We start from the raw sequence: 19108 nt of genomic DNA, 5'->3' as shown, positions 1-19108 counted from the left end.
TTGTTTGATGAGAACCACAAAGGCATCAAGGGGCACTATGAATGGTGTGTCGTCGGTGTCTTGAACAGAACATTATTGACTATATCTAAGATCGCGTCACAGATTCTTATGAGACGTTCACCTTTCGAGCCTGTTGTGGTGGCGTTTGCTCTTCGGGAAGATGAACAGCTCATTGTTATTCTTTTTCCTAATATGCTAGATATTCGGTCTACTTAGTTTTTATATACTCTCAATCCATACGGCCCCTGCCCAGCAATGCACAAAGGAGGTTGCGACAAGGCAAGTCAATGCCAAGAAGACGAATTTATTACCATTATTCTAATTCCAATGACTAAGGCAATTGTCTTGATTGGCTACATGGACTAAATTCTGCTAACCCGAATATCAGTTAAGCCGTCCAAGAAGGGCGCGTTGTACTTGAAGAGGTCTTTGATGGAGAGGCTATTAAATGCATTCGCTCATGCATAATGCTGTTTACCAACTACCGCAATCACGGCCACATTTTCGAAATCTTCACTTCGTAATTGGCTATAATAAGCTAAGTATGGTCGCTATGCTGACTGCGTACAGCGCGTCGGGAAGGTATGGGACGGACGTTTTTCGAATATTCGCCGAAATCTTTGAACACTTAATAAAGTGTGTTAGGAATTCGTCGCCTATTCATCAACTTGATCGGCCTTCGCTCTTATCATCGACCGCAGTTGGTCTTGGTCCAACCAGTCGCAGGAACTGGTGGCTGTGCACCTTCTCAAGAACGTGTTCGCCTATCGGACGAATGATGGTCAACATATTCATCCAAAAGATGTCATGCTTATTTTGCTGAATGCGGGTTTGCGAGCTTTGGTCGGAAGGCTCATTCGTAGGGGTGTGTGACAATTTTACTAATTGTTGATATATCCTACCTAGAGTTAAGAAGCTCCCATGGTCATCTTCATGCTGACGAAGGTGTCGGGAAATTCCAGCAGTGTTGGGTTTATTGCCGACTAGCAACGGCTCAATGTTGGATTCAGCCAGGAAGGTCAAACTCTGGTTATCGTTGGGAACCTTACCGTTTAAGCCCAAGAAAAGGCGGTTCGTACGATATTGGTAGGTCATGATAATCGCAACATATTCCTAGTTCAATATTCTTTATGACATGAGCCAACAAAGTCACATTATGATGGAAAAGTCGTGCGTTTAATGGTACAGGAGGACCAGGTAACCTGTTCAGCGGAATGCTTGGGTGGATTGCACAGTCAATCGTTACGATGACAACTGCACTCGGCCGCGCCCCCTAAAGGTCTGAAGGGTTCCTCCTAAGCTCATTATCTTCTCGATTATCCTTCTTTACAGCGTCCTCCGGAGATCCTGTTAACATCCTCCCTGACATTGAAAACAATCGGAACCATTAGTCTCCACAGACGCCACAGGTAAAGTTACCCCATCGTCCAGCTCATCAAACAACTGGCCATAAGGAGAGGATATGCTCGACTTCTGAGTCCATTAGCCAACCAAGGGACATCAAGGAAGATGTCAGCATGGTGAACATTAATAGATACAAACTCCACAAACGCTGATCTACAGAAAACCCCATGAAAAATCATCCCGGAGTCAGAAGCCAACCAACCTCAAAATCAAAATGACTCCCCCTCCACCAGCGTCCGCTCTTCCCATTCTGGACGTCCTGTTTACTCGGGACAAGCACCAAAGATCCATCCCGCATCAAGTTATTCTTCATCGCGAAGTGACCTATCGCGAACGGTGTTCTCCATATATTTACAATATGCAAAGATACAATATACAAACAAAGAATTCCGACCGTGCTAAGCACTTAAAAGATAAATCTACCGAAGTTCACCGATTCAATATGGACTAATATGAGTGCTGACTTGAGCAAAATGATATTATCAATACCGACCCAGTTGAGAACTTGAAAGCTACTTAGGGTCAGCAGTGCTTATGTGGACCCAGACACAGTAAGATATCAGCGTAAGATGGTACTGGGGAATCAGGTCTATCCGAGTAATTAACGCGACAGAGATGGTCGCGACAGTGATAGTCGCAACATCGACGACCAACGAGATGGTCAGTAGGAAGGTCATATACTTTAGCTCCCTAGAATGATGGGTCGGTTTCTCGGAATAGAGAATAGAGGGAGGTGTATATCTGGAAGAGTGAAGAAATACCTTTAGACATAGATGACTGTGTGTGAAGAGAAATGCTCGGATGCGGTACAGATGATAGTTCGGAATCCGGGTGTTTGTTACTATGATATTTTGCCCAGATGCTAGGATCTTTAAATAAAAGTGGGAGGAAGAATACTAGTGGCATATCAGTGAAATATTACAATGGAGGAAAATATGCGGCCTATGATGGTTATGAAAATAATCTAGGGGTTTATGCACTTAGACTTAATGAACAAGACTAATGAAGTATTCTGGTCTATTATATTCCTAGCTCTTATGGTAAATGTGCAGATAAGATAAAATCATGCACATAAGCCTAGAACCACGCAGTCCCTGCGCTAGTGTCTAGTAGTTTCCAGATGCGTGGCGATTAAGCTTTTTCTGGGGTATTAAATCAATATTATACTATGCTTTAGTTCGATAAAGTTTGTCCATTAGTATAAAATGGCTTGTAATAACTTAATGAAGGGCATTAGTGTGGACCGAAGTTCGATATACCCTTTGTGGGCTGTAGTAATAGCAGGATATATATTTAGTTAGTAGATAAAATACTTAACTAGTCCATTACTCCCAAAACAACACACGAGAATCTAACATGAATGAAAGACAATATCATAGCTATCCTGGTATTTGATGATGACGGTTTGAAGACTGAGACAATAAGACAAAGAAATCATGGATGGCACAGTCACATGCGATGATCCGCAAACCACATGGCTGAGCGACGATTAACTAACGGACTAATCGATCGGGAGCTTAAATTGAAGCTCCCGTGGAACCGACCCGAGGTGAAGCCAGAAAACACAAAAACAAAAAAACGTCAGCGACAGGACTCGAACCTGTGCGGGCGAACCCAATAGATTTCTAGTCTATCGCCTTAACCACTCGGCCACACTGACTATTTGATGAAAGATGCAGCATTTAGACAATACATAATACTTGGCAATACTGTCTACCACAGCAGATCTAACGGTTCACCGACTTCTCGCATTTAGACATCTAGATAAGGATAGCCTACAACTACTCATTTGATCCATTGGTATCTGCTCGAAAGCAACGAAATTGATAGGATGTCCTGGTACTAGATGCTCCTATACTGAGGTAATCAACCAGCCAGACGCCGCGCTGTCAAAGTAACATTCATAAACCCGGCCCATCCCATTCCATCCTTTCGTCACCCGCACCAGGGGCGCCAGGGGAATCAAATCCAAATCGCATCAATCAGAACCCATCCGGCCCTCGCATGCCAATTTTTTCCCAGACCAGGTGTCCGAAGTTCGAAAACAAACAAAAAAAAAATTCCCGCGTTCCCTCAAACATCGCGTCAATCCCAGAAGTGTCGCGTGGTCTCGTCAGTCCGCCGAAGCGCGCATAGATATTCATACAATACAGAAGCCGCACATAAGAAATAATGGTACAGACGAAGGATCGCTCAATCATCAGCAAAGAATGGAGGAAAGGAAAAAGAGATAATCAAGGCAAAGCAACAAAGGCAAAATGCAATGGTGGGGAGTATGTATCCACCCCATCAGCGGGCAAACTCGGTCCACACCGTGCTGAGCCACCCGACCGGAACACCGACCTCCGACGGCGTCGTCGCCGGCAGCTGGTCGTATTCACATCCCTCCAAAAACGCCAGCACATCATCTCCGCCCAGGCTGGTCGACCACAACCCGTTGGTGTTGACCGTGTCAAGCCCATCAAGTGTTACCGGTGGTGACGCTCCCGGGTGGCCGACAGAGCCAGGTGGGGGCAGCAATGGCAAGCTGTGTGACGTAGCCGCATTGATGGGCGGCAGCGACTGCGAATAAGGCGGAGGAGGCTGCTGACGATTGTTCAGCCACGAATTGAGAGGCTGCAAACGGTTGTTGGGCGGCGGTGCCCCATACTGTGAGGACCCTGTTGCCGTCGTTGTTGGCGGGGCACCGTACGGGCCAGGGGGTCCCAGAGATGGGAGATTGGGGGAAGACGAGTTGTATAGTCCTGCGTCAGGATGGTGCTGGAGAGATGGTAGAGAGTACGGAGACTGGGACTGCAAGGAGCGGCCTGGGGGCAAAGGCAGACTAGGCCGTCGCTCCCCATCCGGGCCAGGGAGTGGCATCCCGGGGCTATTGATGGGTACCCAAGACTCACGGCGTCCGCCTGCACCATCCAGTGGAGGCTCGCCCGTATCTCCAGTTTCACTGCGAACAGCATTGCTGCCCGCATCGCTGAGGTTGGTAGCCCGATCACTGACTGCTGCCAGGCCATCATCCTCCGTACTGTTATCAGGCAGTTGGTCTTCGATGATACCGAACTCCAAGAACAACTTCTCCAAGAGCTTGAATTCCTCAAGGCCTCCACCAGCGCCGCCTTCACGCACCGGACGAACCCCGTTCATATGCACATCAACGCCATCCATGTCCATCTTACGCGAGGAGCGGCGGAAATCGCGCTTGACCTTAGCGAAATAACTATGCAGCCGGTTGAGGGTGCGGAACCAACCCCGCGCCATCTTCAGACGCAGCCGCATATCGCGCAGGATGTCAAGGGCCTTACGGGCTTGTGCCTGGCCTTGAGTGTTACGGTCTCTTGGAGCTAAAGCGGCATCCGGATCCATGTGGGGGAAGTGGGCCGCATACACGCCGATGAAAGCGGCGTTATAGACAGCAAACCCGACGAGAGGGTTCTCGACCAGGACGCCGCGGTCTTGGCAGGTGACCGCCAGGTCAATCATCTGCCGGGCGGCATTGAAGAGCTCCCGAGCGCTCTCACGCCAGAAAGCCTCTGCCACACCGGGCTTCTCGACGGGGAACAGCGGTTCGTCCAAGGGCCCAACCGGCTCCGAGCATCGTACGGGCAGGAATGGGATATACGCACGATGGAGGACAATGACCGACAGAAAATAGACCACATGCATCACCGTATACGGGGAGAGCGTGTTCTTATACATGATATGCGTATCCGTGTTCCGTGGAGAGTACTGCAAGTTGCGCGAGAGGCTATCCTGGAACTCGCCCAGCATCGCTCGAAGCTGCGAGAAACGCGAGTCTGGGTGCCATGGGGGCAACTGTTCGTTTCTGTATCTGGGGTTAGACTTTCGATGTGGACAATCGTTTAAAGCGGCAGCTTACCTTCTTCCCCCAGCGCAAGACCACTTGGCAATGCTTCCCCAGATGCGGATGATACGAATCACCCGACTGAGCACGGATTCCTCGGCACCAACCTCCCATCGATCAATTTCATCCTCACTGGAATCCTTACGTCGCGAGACAGGCGACCACGAAGACTTGGGATCGGGAGCACCATTACTCGGTAACCGGTCGTCACCAAGAGCACCCAGACTTTGCCGGATGCTCGGAATCTGAACGCCCTGGGAGCCGAACGATTGCGGGCGGCGGGCAGCCGGCTCACTGAGACGGGACGTGCGGACCCGTTCTCCAAACGCAAAGGCGTTATCGCTGGGAAGTTGGATACCCAGCTCCTTAACACGGATCATACGCGGTCGATATTTGCCGCTGCTTAAGCAACGGTCCAGAATGAAGCATGCCCAGAAGGTGCGACGCTTCGTCTCTAGCGCGATGATATCATCCGAGGTCTGTTCTCTGGGCTCCACCGGCCGACGGGATAGACCGAACATCTCGACCTCCGTCTTCAGTACGGGCGACCGGGGCCCGTCGCGAGACGCCAGCTCATTCTCCAGCTCGAAGGGAAGACCCATGGCTTGGGAGAGCCGGATGGCCATTCCGACATACAACCAGGCGCTCTTGCCGCGGCACATGCCCCATTCATGCAGCGCCAGCATGAGCAATGCTTGGACCCGGGTGAGGTCCGTGACCGCGAGACTGGCGCCGTCGACGCCAGCCAGCCGGCTACGCAACGCCGTCGCATAGAACTCCGAGGCGACGAGAGGATTGGATGGATTTCCGGGGGATGGTGGAGAGTGGAAAGCGACCAGTTGGGGGTGGAAACGGGCCGTGAGTGCGAGAACACCGAGGGGAATGAGCGGATTGGGATCCGGCTTGCTCGCAGGTGGACTTTGCGCAGGATCGCGCGAGTGCTCTGGATGGGTGGACGAATTGGTAGAGGGGGTGGAGAGTTGGCGCGTTTGACCGATGAAGGAGGCAGGATGCAGGAAGGGGAGCATGGTCGCAAAGTGGGACTGGAAGAGATCGAAGACCGCATCCCAGACCTTGGTGGTGAGGATCGCCGAATCGAGCACGTCGAGTGCGGATCGGGCGCCATCCTTTGCGGCAGACGAGGAGATGCCGGGGGCCTTTCGAGATCGTTGTCGCTTGGGGCTATCCCAATCATTGTTCCGTTCCTCGCCTTCCGCCAGCGCGGCCAGGTCTCGCTTGGCCGCACCACCGCCCACCCCGATAGCGGGGGCGGGATATACACATTCTCGACCGGAGGATTCACAGGCGCGGCAGGTGGTATCGATGCCGGCGTTGACACATTTTATCTTGCTTCGACGGCAACGAGCGCAGGCGATACTGGATCGCATTGTGACGACAGAGGCGGGCGCGAGAGACGGGATGCCCGTCTCTCCGGCAGGGTAGGTGGGAAGGAGGTGAAGATCACAGGCGACGAGGTAGGGAAAAGACAAGGAGAGAAGGTGAGGAAGAGGAGGGAGAGGAGGAGGGACAAGGCCGTCCCCGGGACCACTGTTGACACGAGTGGATTGTCCTCACGTCCGCCGTATTTCTCCGGTAGTTTTTCCCCGGGATTCCGAACCAGACTCCAGACGGTCTGGGTCGCAAGGGGCGACAGCGATGACCGGCCGCGGCTGTCGTATTTTTGCCGTCAGTACTCTGTACCACCCCGACTAACAATGAACAGAGGGAGAGGGATTGTGTGTGTTGGTGTGTCTATATGTGTGCACGGGGATCCACCCACGGTAGCAACTGACCTTGATTTTGGGGGAAATGCGCTTTGCTGGCGTCGGCTTCTCTTATGCCAGACAGGAAAAAAAAAAAAAAAGAAATCTGGACGACGAAGCAAGGAGGGTAGTGCAGTCACAACACCGACTAGATACCGGGGATGATGTCGGGAGGAGGCAGACACAGGGCGCGCGCGCGGAGTAGCGGTAGTAGTACAGAAGTACTAACTAGTAGATCAGAGAGGATGGATGGGTGGGCGGCGGCAAACGGAAGGCAGAGGGAAAAACGAAAAGGATGAGGGAGGGAGGGAGATGGATGAGTGGAGCGAAGGGTGGGATAATGAATAAATCGACAGCCGGGGAACGGGAAAATGAAAGCCAGGGAAGCCGAATCGAAGAATGGAGAGAGAGGAAGGAGGAATAATTATTCAACCCACGATGTCACCAATAATGTGCGACGTGGGTAACGGGCAGAGAGAATGGAGTCCAGTCGGGTAAGAGGGTCAGGTTAGAGTGGGGACTGGAGAGATTTGGGGGAAGAAGCAGAGAGAGAGAGAGCAGCAAGGTAGGGATAAAAGCCGCCAGCCGATAGTTATCCACCAGACAGACAGGGTTGGTTGGTTCCGGGAAGAAGTACGAGTAGTGGTGGTGGTGGTCAGTAGTAGTAGATACTGGGTGTTGGGGAATGAGTGTGCGTGACAGTGTGAGTGTGTGTTCCTCCAGGCTTTGACTAAAACTCCCCTTGAACGGAATACGCGGAGTGTGGGGGAGGCCGAAGTAGCGTGAGGCCCAGGGTCGGGGCACCGGACCGGCAACGTGAAGTTTGGGGGAAGGTCAATCAGCCCAAAGGATGTGTGTCGGGTGGATTAGGGAAGGGGAGGGATGGGGGATTTTCGGTTGTGGGGAAGAGGAGAGGGGAAGTAATGATGAGAAGCAAAAGAAGAAAAGGAAGAAGAGGGGAAGGAGGAGAGAAAAAGTAGAAAAAGGAAGCAGAGGAAGCTCGTGAAGAAGGAAGAAGATGGGGGAAGGGGAAGAGCCAGAGCCAGAGCCAGAGGAGAATGGTGAGAGCCGCCCGTCGCCTCAGGTTTAGAACAGGATGACTCCGGCCGACGGCGAGTGAACAGACTGACTTTGGGGGGGGAAAAAGAAAAAAGAAAATAAAATAAAATAGAAAAAAAATAGAAAAAAAAAGGAAAAATCAGAAAAAGAAAAAAGCAGCCAGCAGAACGGATCGACCCAAATAGGCAAGGCCCATCCGCATTTGCGGAGGCCCGACCCAAGTTAGTCCGGAGCGGGTTAGTGCGGCCTGAGGATGCAAGGACGCGACCGAGCGGCCGGAGAATGGTGGAGCCAGATTCCGACTGCCGAGAGATGGAGTAGTGGAAGAGTAGTGGTTTGGAGAATGTGAGTTGAGAAAGTAGGAGGAAAGAAGAAAAGGTAAGTAAATGGAAGGGTAGTAGTAAATAACACTGCTCACTGGGATGGTGGATGATGAAATTCGATGGGTGGTCAGATGGGGAAATAGGGGGGAGAGAAAAAGAAAGAGAGGTAAAGAGAGCAACACACAACACCTTCAGTTCCCCCAGAGACATGGAAAAAGTGTAGAAAATAAAATAAAATAGAATATATTATTATTGTTTTGAGAAGAGGCGGCGTCGGGTAAATTACCTTACACGCCATGCCTGACTCCAATACTGGGGTTCCGTCCGGAGAGGCCTGTCCCCGTGGCGCTGATGGGGTCACGCCTGCGTATCCAATCTTACCCAACGCGGATTCTCTCGCTCGGCTGCCAGTTGGCGCGGAGGGCCCGACCGAATGCCATTCGGTTCAAGTGGCTTGTGTTTCCATGCCCATTGCTCCATCCCCGTCATCACTCTTCCACATCACTCGAGACACGGTTGTAAATAAAATTGAATGATGACGACGATGATGGTATTGTCTACGTGGAGGGAGCTTTATCAATAAAGAACAGGGCATTTATTCCTAAAAAAATGACTACATACGATGGCTCCGGGTTTACCTTTTCGTACCTGTACCGACCGACCGAGATGCCGGTTACCAGCAGCCGTGTTGTGGAACGTCACTTGACCGCCATCTGCCCATTCCATTACCTAACATGACGGCCCTTGAGTTCGCCCGGTGAGTAGTCAGTTAGTAGCTGTGTGTCATGGTCAGACACACTACTTTCCCTAGTATTTTAAAATCAGATTAAAAATAATAAAAAGAAAAAAAAGGGTCGGTCGAACATAAGTAACCTTCCAGCAAGCGTAGTACCCTCCCCGGATTTATATTAATAGGTCAGATCCCTCATACCTCGCATGGCATGGGAATGGAGTTCGCCCCGTAAACCGTTACAAAATCCGGGGATTGCATGACGCGAGGCCCCAAAACGACAATACCCCCGAATCCGAGAAACCCAACCAGATTGCGGGAGGAGAATGAAAGGGAGGGAGAGAGGAGAATACTAGGGCTCAGCTCACTACTTGCTTACGCCTGCTGCCCATTCTTCCTTCTGTGGTGAACAAGACACACCAAGTCATCCCACCCACACCTCCTGAACTCTTTTTCCCTTTTCCTTTACTTAATAAACTACTACTACAAAAGCAGACCACCGTACCCCGGAATTTTCAAAAGTCTAACCTCCTAGCCCACAGACCTTGTCCATTCCCTTTGCAGACTAATGAAAGGCCAAGACACCGACCACCTTCCAATTAAACCATCACGACACCACCCCCAGTCAGGCCAAACGGAAGGGTCGAAAATGAGGGGAAAGACACGGACGGCAAATGATTCTAGCCCGATCGTGGGTTGACGAACCTCGGGTATCGACGCATCTGAAAGAAGCGAGGGCCAGGGTACAACGGGGAAGGGAAGAGAAAAGAGCTGCTGGTCCTGCCGGTTTTCGTGAGAGCGTCATCCCTCCCTCACTTTTTCTTTTCCCCCTGCATCGGATCTCCCCGCGGGGGAGAAGCGAGATGAGATCACGATCATCCGCCTGGGCTGGGCCATGGACCTTGGTCTTGCAGGACTTTGCTTCAGCAAAAGTGTCTGCGTCCCGTTTGGGCAAGATTGGCTGGGGCAGGGATACGATTCCCGATCGACGCGGCAACTGGCTGCTGACCGACCGTGCTCTCTCTCCGACTGTACAGTGAAGTACTTACCTACAGTATGAATCATGCAGTTCTGAACAGACCTCTCCGATTGATGGGTCGACTACTTCTCTGATGATTTTCGATGCTCTCTCCGTCTACGGGTTATCCTAATTGGTATCTTGCTTACTGGGTTAACCCCCCGTTCCCCGTCACCTCACCTCACCTTACCCTAATTCAGTCCCCGTTCGTAGTTCCAACCAAACACCCACAGAACCAAGTAAGCCGACCGATCGGTGACCGCCGGCAAGTCCCCGCGTTGCATTTAACCGGTTGTCCCGTGGCCGCTGAGTCGGGCCAACCGGCGATGCTGATTGGTCCCCACCGCCACCCGAGGCAGAACAAGCGAACCGACCCCGCAATTACCCTCCGGACTCTTGCTTTTCTGGCCAGAGTTCACACCATCTTCCTTACCATTTTCTCTTCTCTCTTCTCGTTCCAGCAAGTCAGCCAAAATACCCATGACTAAACACTCCTTGGCGGTGCAACGGGTGAGTCGGACATCCCCGGAGCATTCTCCGACACGCTCACGGCACCAAAATCATCACCGACTTGTTCATCTCTGATGATGATGATGATGATCATCATCATCATCTTACTGATCGGACTGTGAGAGCTCCCTCATCCCTGCTTTACTGAATCGAGTAAATTCACCCGCTGTCATCTCCAACTTTCGCATGCACCTCGTCGGGGTTTCCCATGGGGTAAGGGTGAGCTGAGCCTGTCAGCGTTTGCATCTCCTGCAGTGTTGTTGCAACCCCGAGTGTCGATCCTGTCACATTGGGGAGTCCGTGACAATTGTCACATGGACCATCGGGATGTTGGGTAGTATATATTCACCAAACGGGCCGCCGACCCGAGGAACAACAATGCTACTTCACCTCATGTCCAGGGTCGTAGTAACTACGGGATTCACCCAGGGTGGAGGGACAGCAACAAAGTCCTGTTCTCCCCCACGGACTTGTACCGAGCAACGATGTCATCCATGTGACCCCATGACATCTCGAAACCCTCCAGCGTGCCTTAGTTCGGCGACCCTAAGCCTCTGTGCCCAGCCAAACAAGACCCAAAAGCCAAAATGACCACCACGCGAAAGAAGCCGATCCACCGCGCCAAGGACGAGCCAACTCCCGTTGTAGTAATGGCGTCAATCCTACAGGTGGCCCTGTCAGCCCTCCCATTCGCTCATCCGGCGCCACTTATTTCCTTCCCGTCTCAGGATGCCACGCGCTGGCTTGACGCCCGGCTGGGGCTAGTACGGAGTAGAGAAATAAAATAATCACACTAAAAGAAAAAAATTGCCCGAGTCACCTCCGGCCCCGGGGTGGAGTGGGCTGGGCATAAGTCTTTTCCGGGGTTGCTACCAATTGCCTTTTTACCCTTTAGCCATCCCATTCCATCATCTGGCGCGGAGGCGGAGAATTATCCGCCGGACGGCCAGACACTGCTACCGCTGCCAATATTACTTTATTAGTGATAGTAAGTAGTATTAGTACCGGCGAAGTGCTAATAATTCCCACCATTCCGATCGTGTTGGTAAGCAGCAGCAGCAGCAGCAGCTACGATAATGGAGATCCCGTTTTCGTCGCTTGCTTCACCTTATCGTCTTAACTCAAAACTTACTTTTCCCATCGGGAAACTCACCAACGCCAGCCAGCCATGTGGAGTAAATGAAGAAAAACCAAAGTACCTTTCTTCTTCTTCTTCTTCTTCTCTTCCTTCCGGGGTTCAAATCCTGGTTCCCAACTTCGCACGTGAACTGATACGAACCCTAATCGGCATTGTCGAAAAATAGAAGGTGTGGAGGAGAAAACAAACTTCGCCACCCATCCAATTCAAAGCAGGCGATTATCTGGCCTCGTCGGCTGTGATGCAGTGGACGTCGGCAAAAGATACGTATTGCCATTCAGCCATGTAGACGACTCACCAAGCCACAACCCAAGTCGTGGAAAATGATCTTATTCGGATTCCAGTTCATTGCGTTTACCCCATTAAGAAAGAAAATAAAGAAGCACATCGTATACATAACATAAACATAAACCTAACTATTGATCCATCGAAATCGGAACTCCCGGATAACAGAACAATCTCAACCCACTCACCCACAGCTGTCAGAGATTCATACCCTCCCCCCGCCAGCCCGAAGTCCTCCAGAGTGATCTCCCGAGGTTATCATGGGCGAGCCCGTTTTCTAGCTCCGTCGGGAAAATAGGAGGGTGCTTACTACGTATCTAGGCACCAGCTGAGCTGTCGTGTCGTGTCGTCTTCGCCGATGTGAGATTATCGGGCTAGACTTACATCAGCTAGGAGCTTGAGCTTTCGCTCACTTACGGCTGGCTGGCTGGGTGGTCGAGGCCTCGGGGTTGGTTTGGTATGGCCGGGTAGCATCGATCTCATCTCGTTTCATTTCATCCCATCTCATCGGGTTTGTTGGTAATTATAGTAGGATTGGGGAATACGCGGCCCTATCTCGGGATGTAATGTGTACATAGAAGGAGTGGTTCTACAGTGGTAATGGACATAATCATCATGCGTAGATAGTATTATGGACTGCCGTTCAGATCTCGATACTGTGAGAGAGCATTCCCCGCCGGAGATAGAAACCCCGAGGGAAGGATGAAGACACCCCGAAGATTAGGATACTCGGGACGTCAACGAGGGAACGGTTCTCACATCTATCTGCTTAGTCTTACAGTGTAGGTATGTAGAAAGTCTAGTCTTCTACTGATGTCTTCTCCCATCAGGACACATAGCTAGAGAAATCAGACTCCCGTATTAGCCCGGGATATGGCTCCCGGAATTTATTGTGATTTCCGACGGTGGTTGGCTCTGTCTATGGGTAGGGAGCTGATTCCTGACCGATGTTTGTTCAAGTAGCTTCAGCTGGTTAGAACGATGCTGCCAATTTTAGGTGCTCCGAATAACATAGGAAACTTCTTATTCATTAAAGCTTTTCATCTGAATGACTGTTCACGTCAACTCCTAGGGTATTTGGTTTTCCTTCTTGCTCTGCCGTGGTTGAAGAGGTACATCCGCTGCACTTAAGCAGTTGCCGATATCTTTTGTTCATCGATGTGCAGGCAGCCTTCTGTATCCTGTGCAAGCTTCTTTCAGGAATCATCTAGTAGAGTATCATCATATTTCTGACAATAACAATTGTCCGCTGCATTTTGAGATTTGATTTTACTATCCCGAAATGCGGATATAGCGGAGATATACCCAATTTGGTAGGCGGGCCGGTTTCTGAATCTGCAGTTATGACTTTTCACCTCCATGTCCGGATTTATCACTGATAATGAAGTCGCTGAGTAGGTCTTACGAGAAATGAATGCTAATTATCGAATACTGATTGCAAGACGCAAGTAGTTTGACATGTTTTCCCGTTTGGGAAATACAGGTTTAGTACCACTGAATCTTGTGCTGGAGGACAGCTATGGCAACGTTATTAGTATTTGAGCCACTAACAACTATATAGCTGGAATGATACACCAATAGAAGCTATGGCTTGAAAGCTTAGCCTAATAGTGCATTTAGACGTAATCTATAAATGTCACATACATTTGTATGTATATTGGACACATGACCCGTCCATATTTACTTCCTACCTTGTAGGAACTATCACCCCTGGGTGGTTAGGATATCAGTTAACCGTAAACTACTATATACTGTAGGGATTATATCTTGCAGAGCATTGGAAACAATGTTAATTCAATGTCGTGCCCAGTTTATATTGTGCCATAATGCACCTACATAGCCTCCATTCTCCCCAGTCAACCCTACCATCCAATGACCTCAACCCAAACCCAACTACATCTCCCCTTCTTTGAACCGAAAGAAAAGAAAAAAAAATCAATCAGATCGAAGAAGAAATGCCCTCATACTCAACCGCCCTCCCCTCCCTAATCCACACCCTCTCCCCCTCACTCCCAAAAGGCGGCGGCACCAACGCATTGATCTTCCACAGGCGTCTATCCGTCTCATCAACATGATACTCGAAATCGTACCCTTTATCCAGAAGATGAGGTTTCATAACGCTATCCAAACGACTCGTTGTGCGTGCATATGCAGCGTCTGAATCCGGCACATGCAGCGCAATATGCGTGATGACTATCCGGACAAAGGGTTTATCGTCGCTGGGGTCTTTAGGCGTGCCTCCGACGTAGACATCGTCGGGTTGTGTCTGGATGAAGTTGACGACCACGTAGAAAGCCGGGAGGCCGAGATCGGTGTAGAACTTGGTGGTGTCTCGTGCGAAGGAGTGTTTGGTGGTTGGGTTGGTGAATGTGGTTGGTGGATGGTAGATTTGCCAGAGGGGCATTTTGTGATGTATATAATTGATTTGGGTATCGGGGTGGGTGGGATAGTGAGGACTGATTAGTCTACGAAACTGATGCTGGTGCTTGAGTATAAAGATATATCTGCTAGCCAGATTATTCTTAAGCTGAGCGTTGAGGATATTGTAAGACTCGCAAAGTTGCACCATGATTACTGATCGGAATATGATTAGTGATCGGGCCGATAACAAGGGTAAAGATATCGGTCAAGATTAAAATTTAAGATCTTGGGAAGATAGATAAAGTTGCATGGAACGATCTAGATGAACGATAAGTGACAGCAATATAGCAGAAGGTAAGGGTCCCTGGTACAACTCTGATGGATTTGTCACCCGCTCTTCGGAGTGCTGCGCCATGCCGAAGCTCACTTCCGCAAAAGGCACCCGTGACTCGTGTTATACGAACGCCTCAAGATTTATAAGATTAGTGAACCATCCGGTTGCAGCCACTTCAAATGTTTACACGTTTGTCGTCATTGCCGCTCATGGAGTTACAAAGCACATGCTGGAATGCTCTTTGTTCACTACTACCATAAAAGGTACTAATAACGAGCTGAACTTCTGTAGTAGAAGATGGCTTCCACTTGAAATATCAAGATCCATCGCAATCCACAAAATGACTACACCTCTTGTCTTTGTGACCGGTGCAACCGGCTTCATCGGTTCGCAGGTTGTCGCTACTACATTGAAAGCCGGATACCGCGTGCGTCTGAGTATTCGCAGAGCAGAGCAGGAAGCCACCTTGAGAGAACTCCATCCCGGCTATGGTGACAAGATTGAAACATGTATCATACCTGACATATCTCAGCGGGAATTATTTAAGGATACCTTTCAAGGTGTAGATTATGTTTTCCACCTTGCCTCTCCGATCCCCGGCGGAGGAAACGACTTCAAGCAGGACTACGTCGAACCGGCAGTCAGAGGCACGGAAGCAATCCTGTATGCCGCTTTGGAGTTTCCTCAGATTAAAAAAGTTGTCGTAATGTCCTCAGTACTTGCGCTGGCTCCCGTGACTGCTATACTTACCAAGAATATCTCGATCAAGGGTGAGTATCATAAGATATACCTTACTTGAATGCCAACTAACGCATAGCAGACAACACCGGAGAGATTATCCCCGTCGACATGAACATGCCTTTCCCGGAAGATTCTCACGGCCACGCACTCAAATACGCTGCATCGAAGATCCTTGCGCACCAAGCGACACGCTCATTTTTGGAGAACAACAGTCCTCATTATAACCTGATTACACTCCACCCGACATACGTCCTGGGACCTAGTATGGTTCAGAAGATCCCGGGCGAGCTTAGTGGCATGAACGCCCTCTTCTGGTTGTCAATTACCTCAGGCAAAACTCAAATAGCCAATGCTTGGGTGCATGTTCACGATGTCGCGGATGCACACATCAAAGTGCTGGAGAAAGATGTCCAGAGTGGAACAGAGTTCATTTTATCTAGACCGTCTGTGTCCTGGGAGCATGCGGCGAATTTCATCAAAGAAAAGTATCCCGATGTGGAGTGTAAGCTGGAACCGCCTTTCGAGGGGCATTGGACGCTGGATACCACTGCTGCTGATCGCATACTGGGTATGAAGTGGAGGTCGGAGAAACAAATCATTAGGGATGTTATTGAGCAGCAGTTGGAGTTGAGGGAGAACGCTCGTAATTAAGCAAATGGCGTGGGAATCTTCTGTTCATGATGCTGTGTGGGTGTTCCTTCGGGAGCTGAAGATGGACATGAGGGTAAGGTAATACTCAAGAATGATAGCAATGCTGTAACTAATTCTGTGATTTATATGAAATCTTTTGGGACTGAGGAATACCATCGGACTGTCACAAGTTACAGACTGTCAAGGTGAATAAAGTAATGCCAGATCCGTGCCACGTCAGCACACATGAGGGGCTGCTCCCCCAACGAGCTGAGCACTAGTTAGTACAGTTTGAAGCTGCCTAAGTTGGAGCTGTAATACCGCTAGCTTCATATTTGCTTTTTTTTCAGCCCACAGTGCATGATCGTCCTAATAATAACCGCCGACCTCAATCTTAACTTCCTCACATCTCTGCCGCCGTGACCATAAACACTCTCAAGAGCACAAAGTCTTTTCCCTCTTCTACTACTGGAGTTCTCACAAAATGAGCTTCCAATACCATAAACTGGATCCAAACCAACGACAAATCCGACTGCTCTTCATTCATCCCTCAAGAAATAAAAGGAATCCGATCCAGTGTTCCCTCCATGCCGTGTCACTCAATGATTCTCCCAAGTTCGAAGCCCTTTCATATGTTTGGGGAACGGAAGAGGCTACAGAGCAGATAGTTCTCGATGGCAAGGAGTTCTATGTAAAGCCCAGCGTCGCCAAGGCTCTTTACCTACTTCGACGTACATTCAGGCGTCGGGATGTATGGGTGGATGCTATTTGCATCAACCAGTGTGACATTGACGAAAAGAATACCCAAGTACCCTTAATGGCCACGATTTACACCTCAGCGGCTCGCGTAGTCGCCATGCTGGGAGATGCCACCCCGGAGATAGAGCTGGCGGTAGCATGGACAGAAAGATATATGGAGAAGAGATTGACCAAACGTGCCTTACACTGGTGGCGGCTCGATGTAGCGAGAGCCTTTTCTGATAGGGCTAGAGTAAACAGGGTCCATGCGGAATGCGAGACCTTACAAGGCATGATCCAGATCATGACTAGGCCTTACTGGTTTCGAATGTGGACATACCAAGAATATCTGCTGCCCATGAATACGCCACTTGCTGTCTGCGGAAGTCTGACGTTCAAAGTGTCGGCAATGCTAGCAGATCCTGCCAAAGACTCGATAATGAAGCGCATGGACCCCAGAATCTCGTGCGATAATTACATACCGTGTGACGAGGTGACAAGTTTGAAGTGGATATGGGATGCGGCCAGCGAAGCATTCAGCGAAGTCTGCACCTACGAAGAAGTCTCCTCCATTAGACAAAATAGGGGGTTCGAAAAGAAGGAAGCCCCAGGGCATCATTTCAGGAGAACATATCATCGGAAATGTCAGAATCCAAAGGACAGAATTTACGCCCTTTATGGTGTCATCCCGGACCTCCAGAAGGCCTTCCCTCCAAATTATAATAAAACATATGAGCAAATTGCGCTGGAAACGACGATTTGGATGCTCGGTCAGGAGGACTGCCTGATTTTCACATTAGTTCCTTTTGCTGCACACAATGCATGGAATACTCAACTCCCTTCCTGGGTGCCGGATTATCGCCAAGGCCACGCGCAATTCATAACGTCTTACCGGAAATTCCCTCTAATAGATCCAGTGCAACAGCTTCGCGGGTATACAAAATTTGGGACATCCCTTAATGGATCAGAGCATATGACAGTCAAGGTATCTGACAATGGTTCAATTTTACACCTCCGTGCTCAGCGATTCGGTAAATGCAAGGCCGTGCTGCAATTTTCAACGGATCCACGCACGGCTGCAAGTCAGCTTATTTGGGTCTTTAAGAATCTAAAGCAGTGGTGGAGCGATCTCTGTGATAGACGTATCATGGAAGAACACCTTATCAGCACATGGCTCGCTTTTCAAGTTAATTCGCAACACCAAAACGTCAATACGATACGGTCTTTTCTAAGGAAAATAGCGAAGTTGGGTCCATCGGTTACCGAGGAGGAGGTGTGGGAGAGAGAGGGTGCCACGAAGTCTTATATTGAACATGTCCAAAATCTTGGTGGTCACAGGCTCTTTTTGGCGTATAATTCCAGTCTCTACTTATTTGGAATCACCCCAGGAGCAGTGGAAGATGAGGACATTTTCACTATCCCATTCCAGTTGAACCGCCCACTCATACTTCGCCCTGATGACACTGTGGTTAGCAAGGGCGATGAATTGTACTATAAAGTAGTTGGCCAGGCCCTCGCGGGCCCTTCACTCCGAAAGTCCGTCTCTGCTGCACTTGAACATAAGTCTGTAGAGGAGTTTCTTGTGATTTGAGTGGAGAGTTTAAGTCTTGTATTCCAGTTTCGAAATTTTTTCCTAGCGTGTTGACCCTGCCTTAGTTACTGCTGAAGTCTGAATTAACAGGAGGTGCACCTTTCATACTAGGCCTCTTCCTATGGAAACGTTTGAGGACCATATAAGGGGGGAAAGGATTGGATCACAAGAAAAGAAAAAACTTTTGAGTCTCAAGTGAGTTTGCAATTCCTAAGCGATGGCATAATACTCGTGAGAAGTCTACACCTCCTTTAAACACATGTCCACGCCAATCAAGCGATCCTATTATGCATGGTTGACGGTATATAACACAAGCTGGTTTATCGGTATAATCTAAATGGCACCACTGAAATTCTAAACAAGGGAGTTGCCAAAGAACAAGCCAACAACCCTGCCATATCTATGGAAAGTATTCGCGTATGCAAGCAAGAACTGAATTACCTTGGCACAGATCAATTGCATTGCAAACTACTATTGACTAAACCATCATCATGCATGAGCCACTCTTGATGAAGACCCGCTCCGGAGAGTTCGGAAAAGCAAACAAGCCAAAGAAAGCAAAACAAGCCTCGGCTGCCGGCGGATACCCGCACCGCAATGACTTCATGGCCAAGCAGCAATTAA

General features: G+C 49.6%; 4 protein-coding genes and 1 non-coding gene across 5 annotated transcripts; 2 read left to right on the top strand and 3 right to left on the bottom strand.

Moving 5' to 3' along the window:
• Positions 1–2983: 2983 nt before the first annotated feature.
• BO83DRAFT_t53 lies at positions 2984–3064 on the bottom strand. Its single transcript has one exon. It is a non-coding gene; the product is annotated as a tRNA-Ser (tRNA).
• A 433-nt stretch (positions 3065–3497) lies between these two features.
• Positions 3498–6861, bottom strand: BO83DRAFT_134951 (putative C6 transcription factor). The gene is made up of 2 exons (XM_025526126.1): positions 5279–6861; positions 3498–5224 (listed from the first exon to the last, which is right to left on the bottom strand). The coding sequence occupies exons 1-2, from the start codon at positions 6649–6651 to the stop codon at positions 3694–3696; spliced, it is 2904 nt and encodes a 967-aa protein (XP_025392398.1). The 5' UTR covers positions 6652–6861; the 3' UTR covers positions 3498–3693.
• Positions 6862–14028: 7167 nt separating this feature from the next.
• Positions 14029–14525, bottom strand: BO83DRAFT_454733 (tautomerase family protein; the record flags this gene model as incomplete). The annotated part of the gene is made up of 1 exon (XM_025536995.1): positions 14029–14525. Exon 1 carries the CDS (start codon positions 14491–14493, stop codon positions 14029–14031), a length of 465 nt encoding a protein of 154 aa, XP_025392397.1. The 5' UTR covers positions 14494–14525.
• Positions 14526–14994: 469 nt separating this feature from the next.
• Positions 14995–16250, top strand: BO83DRAFT_375123 (NAD(P)-binding protein; the record flags this gene model as incomplete). Its single annotated transcript, XM_025530385.1, has 2 exons — positions 14995–15554; positions 15605–16250. Coding segments are annotated over exons 1-2 (998 nt in total), but the record flags the coding sequence as incomplete, so codon positions are not given.
• A 389-nt stretch (positions 16251–16639) lies between these two features.
• BO83DRAFT_454730 (HET domain-containing protein) lies at positions 16640–18484 on the top strand (the record flags this gene model as incomplete). Its single annotated transcript, XM_025536994.1, has 1 exon — positions 16640–18484. One exon carries the CDS (start codon positions 16640–16642, stop codon positions 18482–18484), a length of 1845 nt encoding a protein of 614 aa, XP_025392395.1.
• Positions 18485–19108: the final 624 nt, after the last annotated feature.

This window comes from Aspergillus eucalypticola (assembly GCF_003184535.1).
Source record: "Aspergillus eucalypticola CBS 122712 chromosome Unknown BO83scaffold_3, whole genome shotgun sequence".
Classification (NCBI taxonomy): Eukaryota; Fungi; Ascomycota; class Eurotiomycetes; order Eurotiales; family Aspergillaceae; genus Aspergillus; species Aspergillus eucalypticola.
Note: the sequence above shows the minus strand (reverse complement) of the source record. Positions and strands in the feature narration are given on the sequence as shown.

What these genes read in the sequence shown, in the direction of transcription:
- BO83DRAFT_134951 (XM_025526126.1), bottom strand. Translation starts at nt 6,651, where the DNA reads ATGCGATCCAGTATCGCCTGCGCTCGTTGCCGTCGAAGCAAGATAAAA. An exon ending in TCTTGCGCTGGGGGAAGAAG is followed by an intron (nt 5,225 to 5,278) that starts GTAAGCTGCCGC and finishes CCCCAGATACAG; the next exon opens with AAACGAACAGTTGCCCCCAT.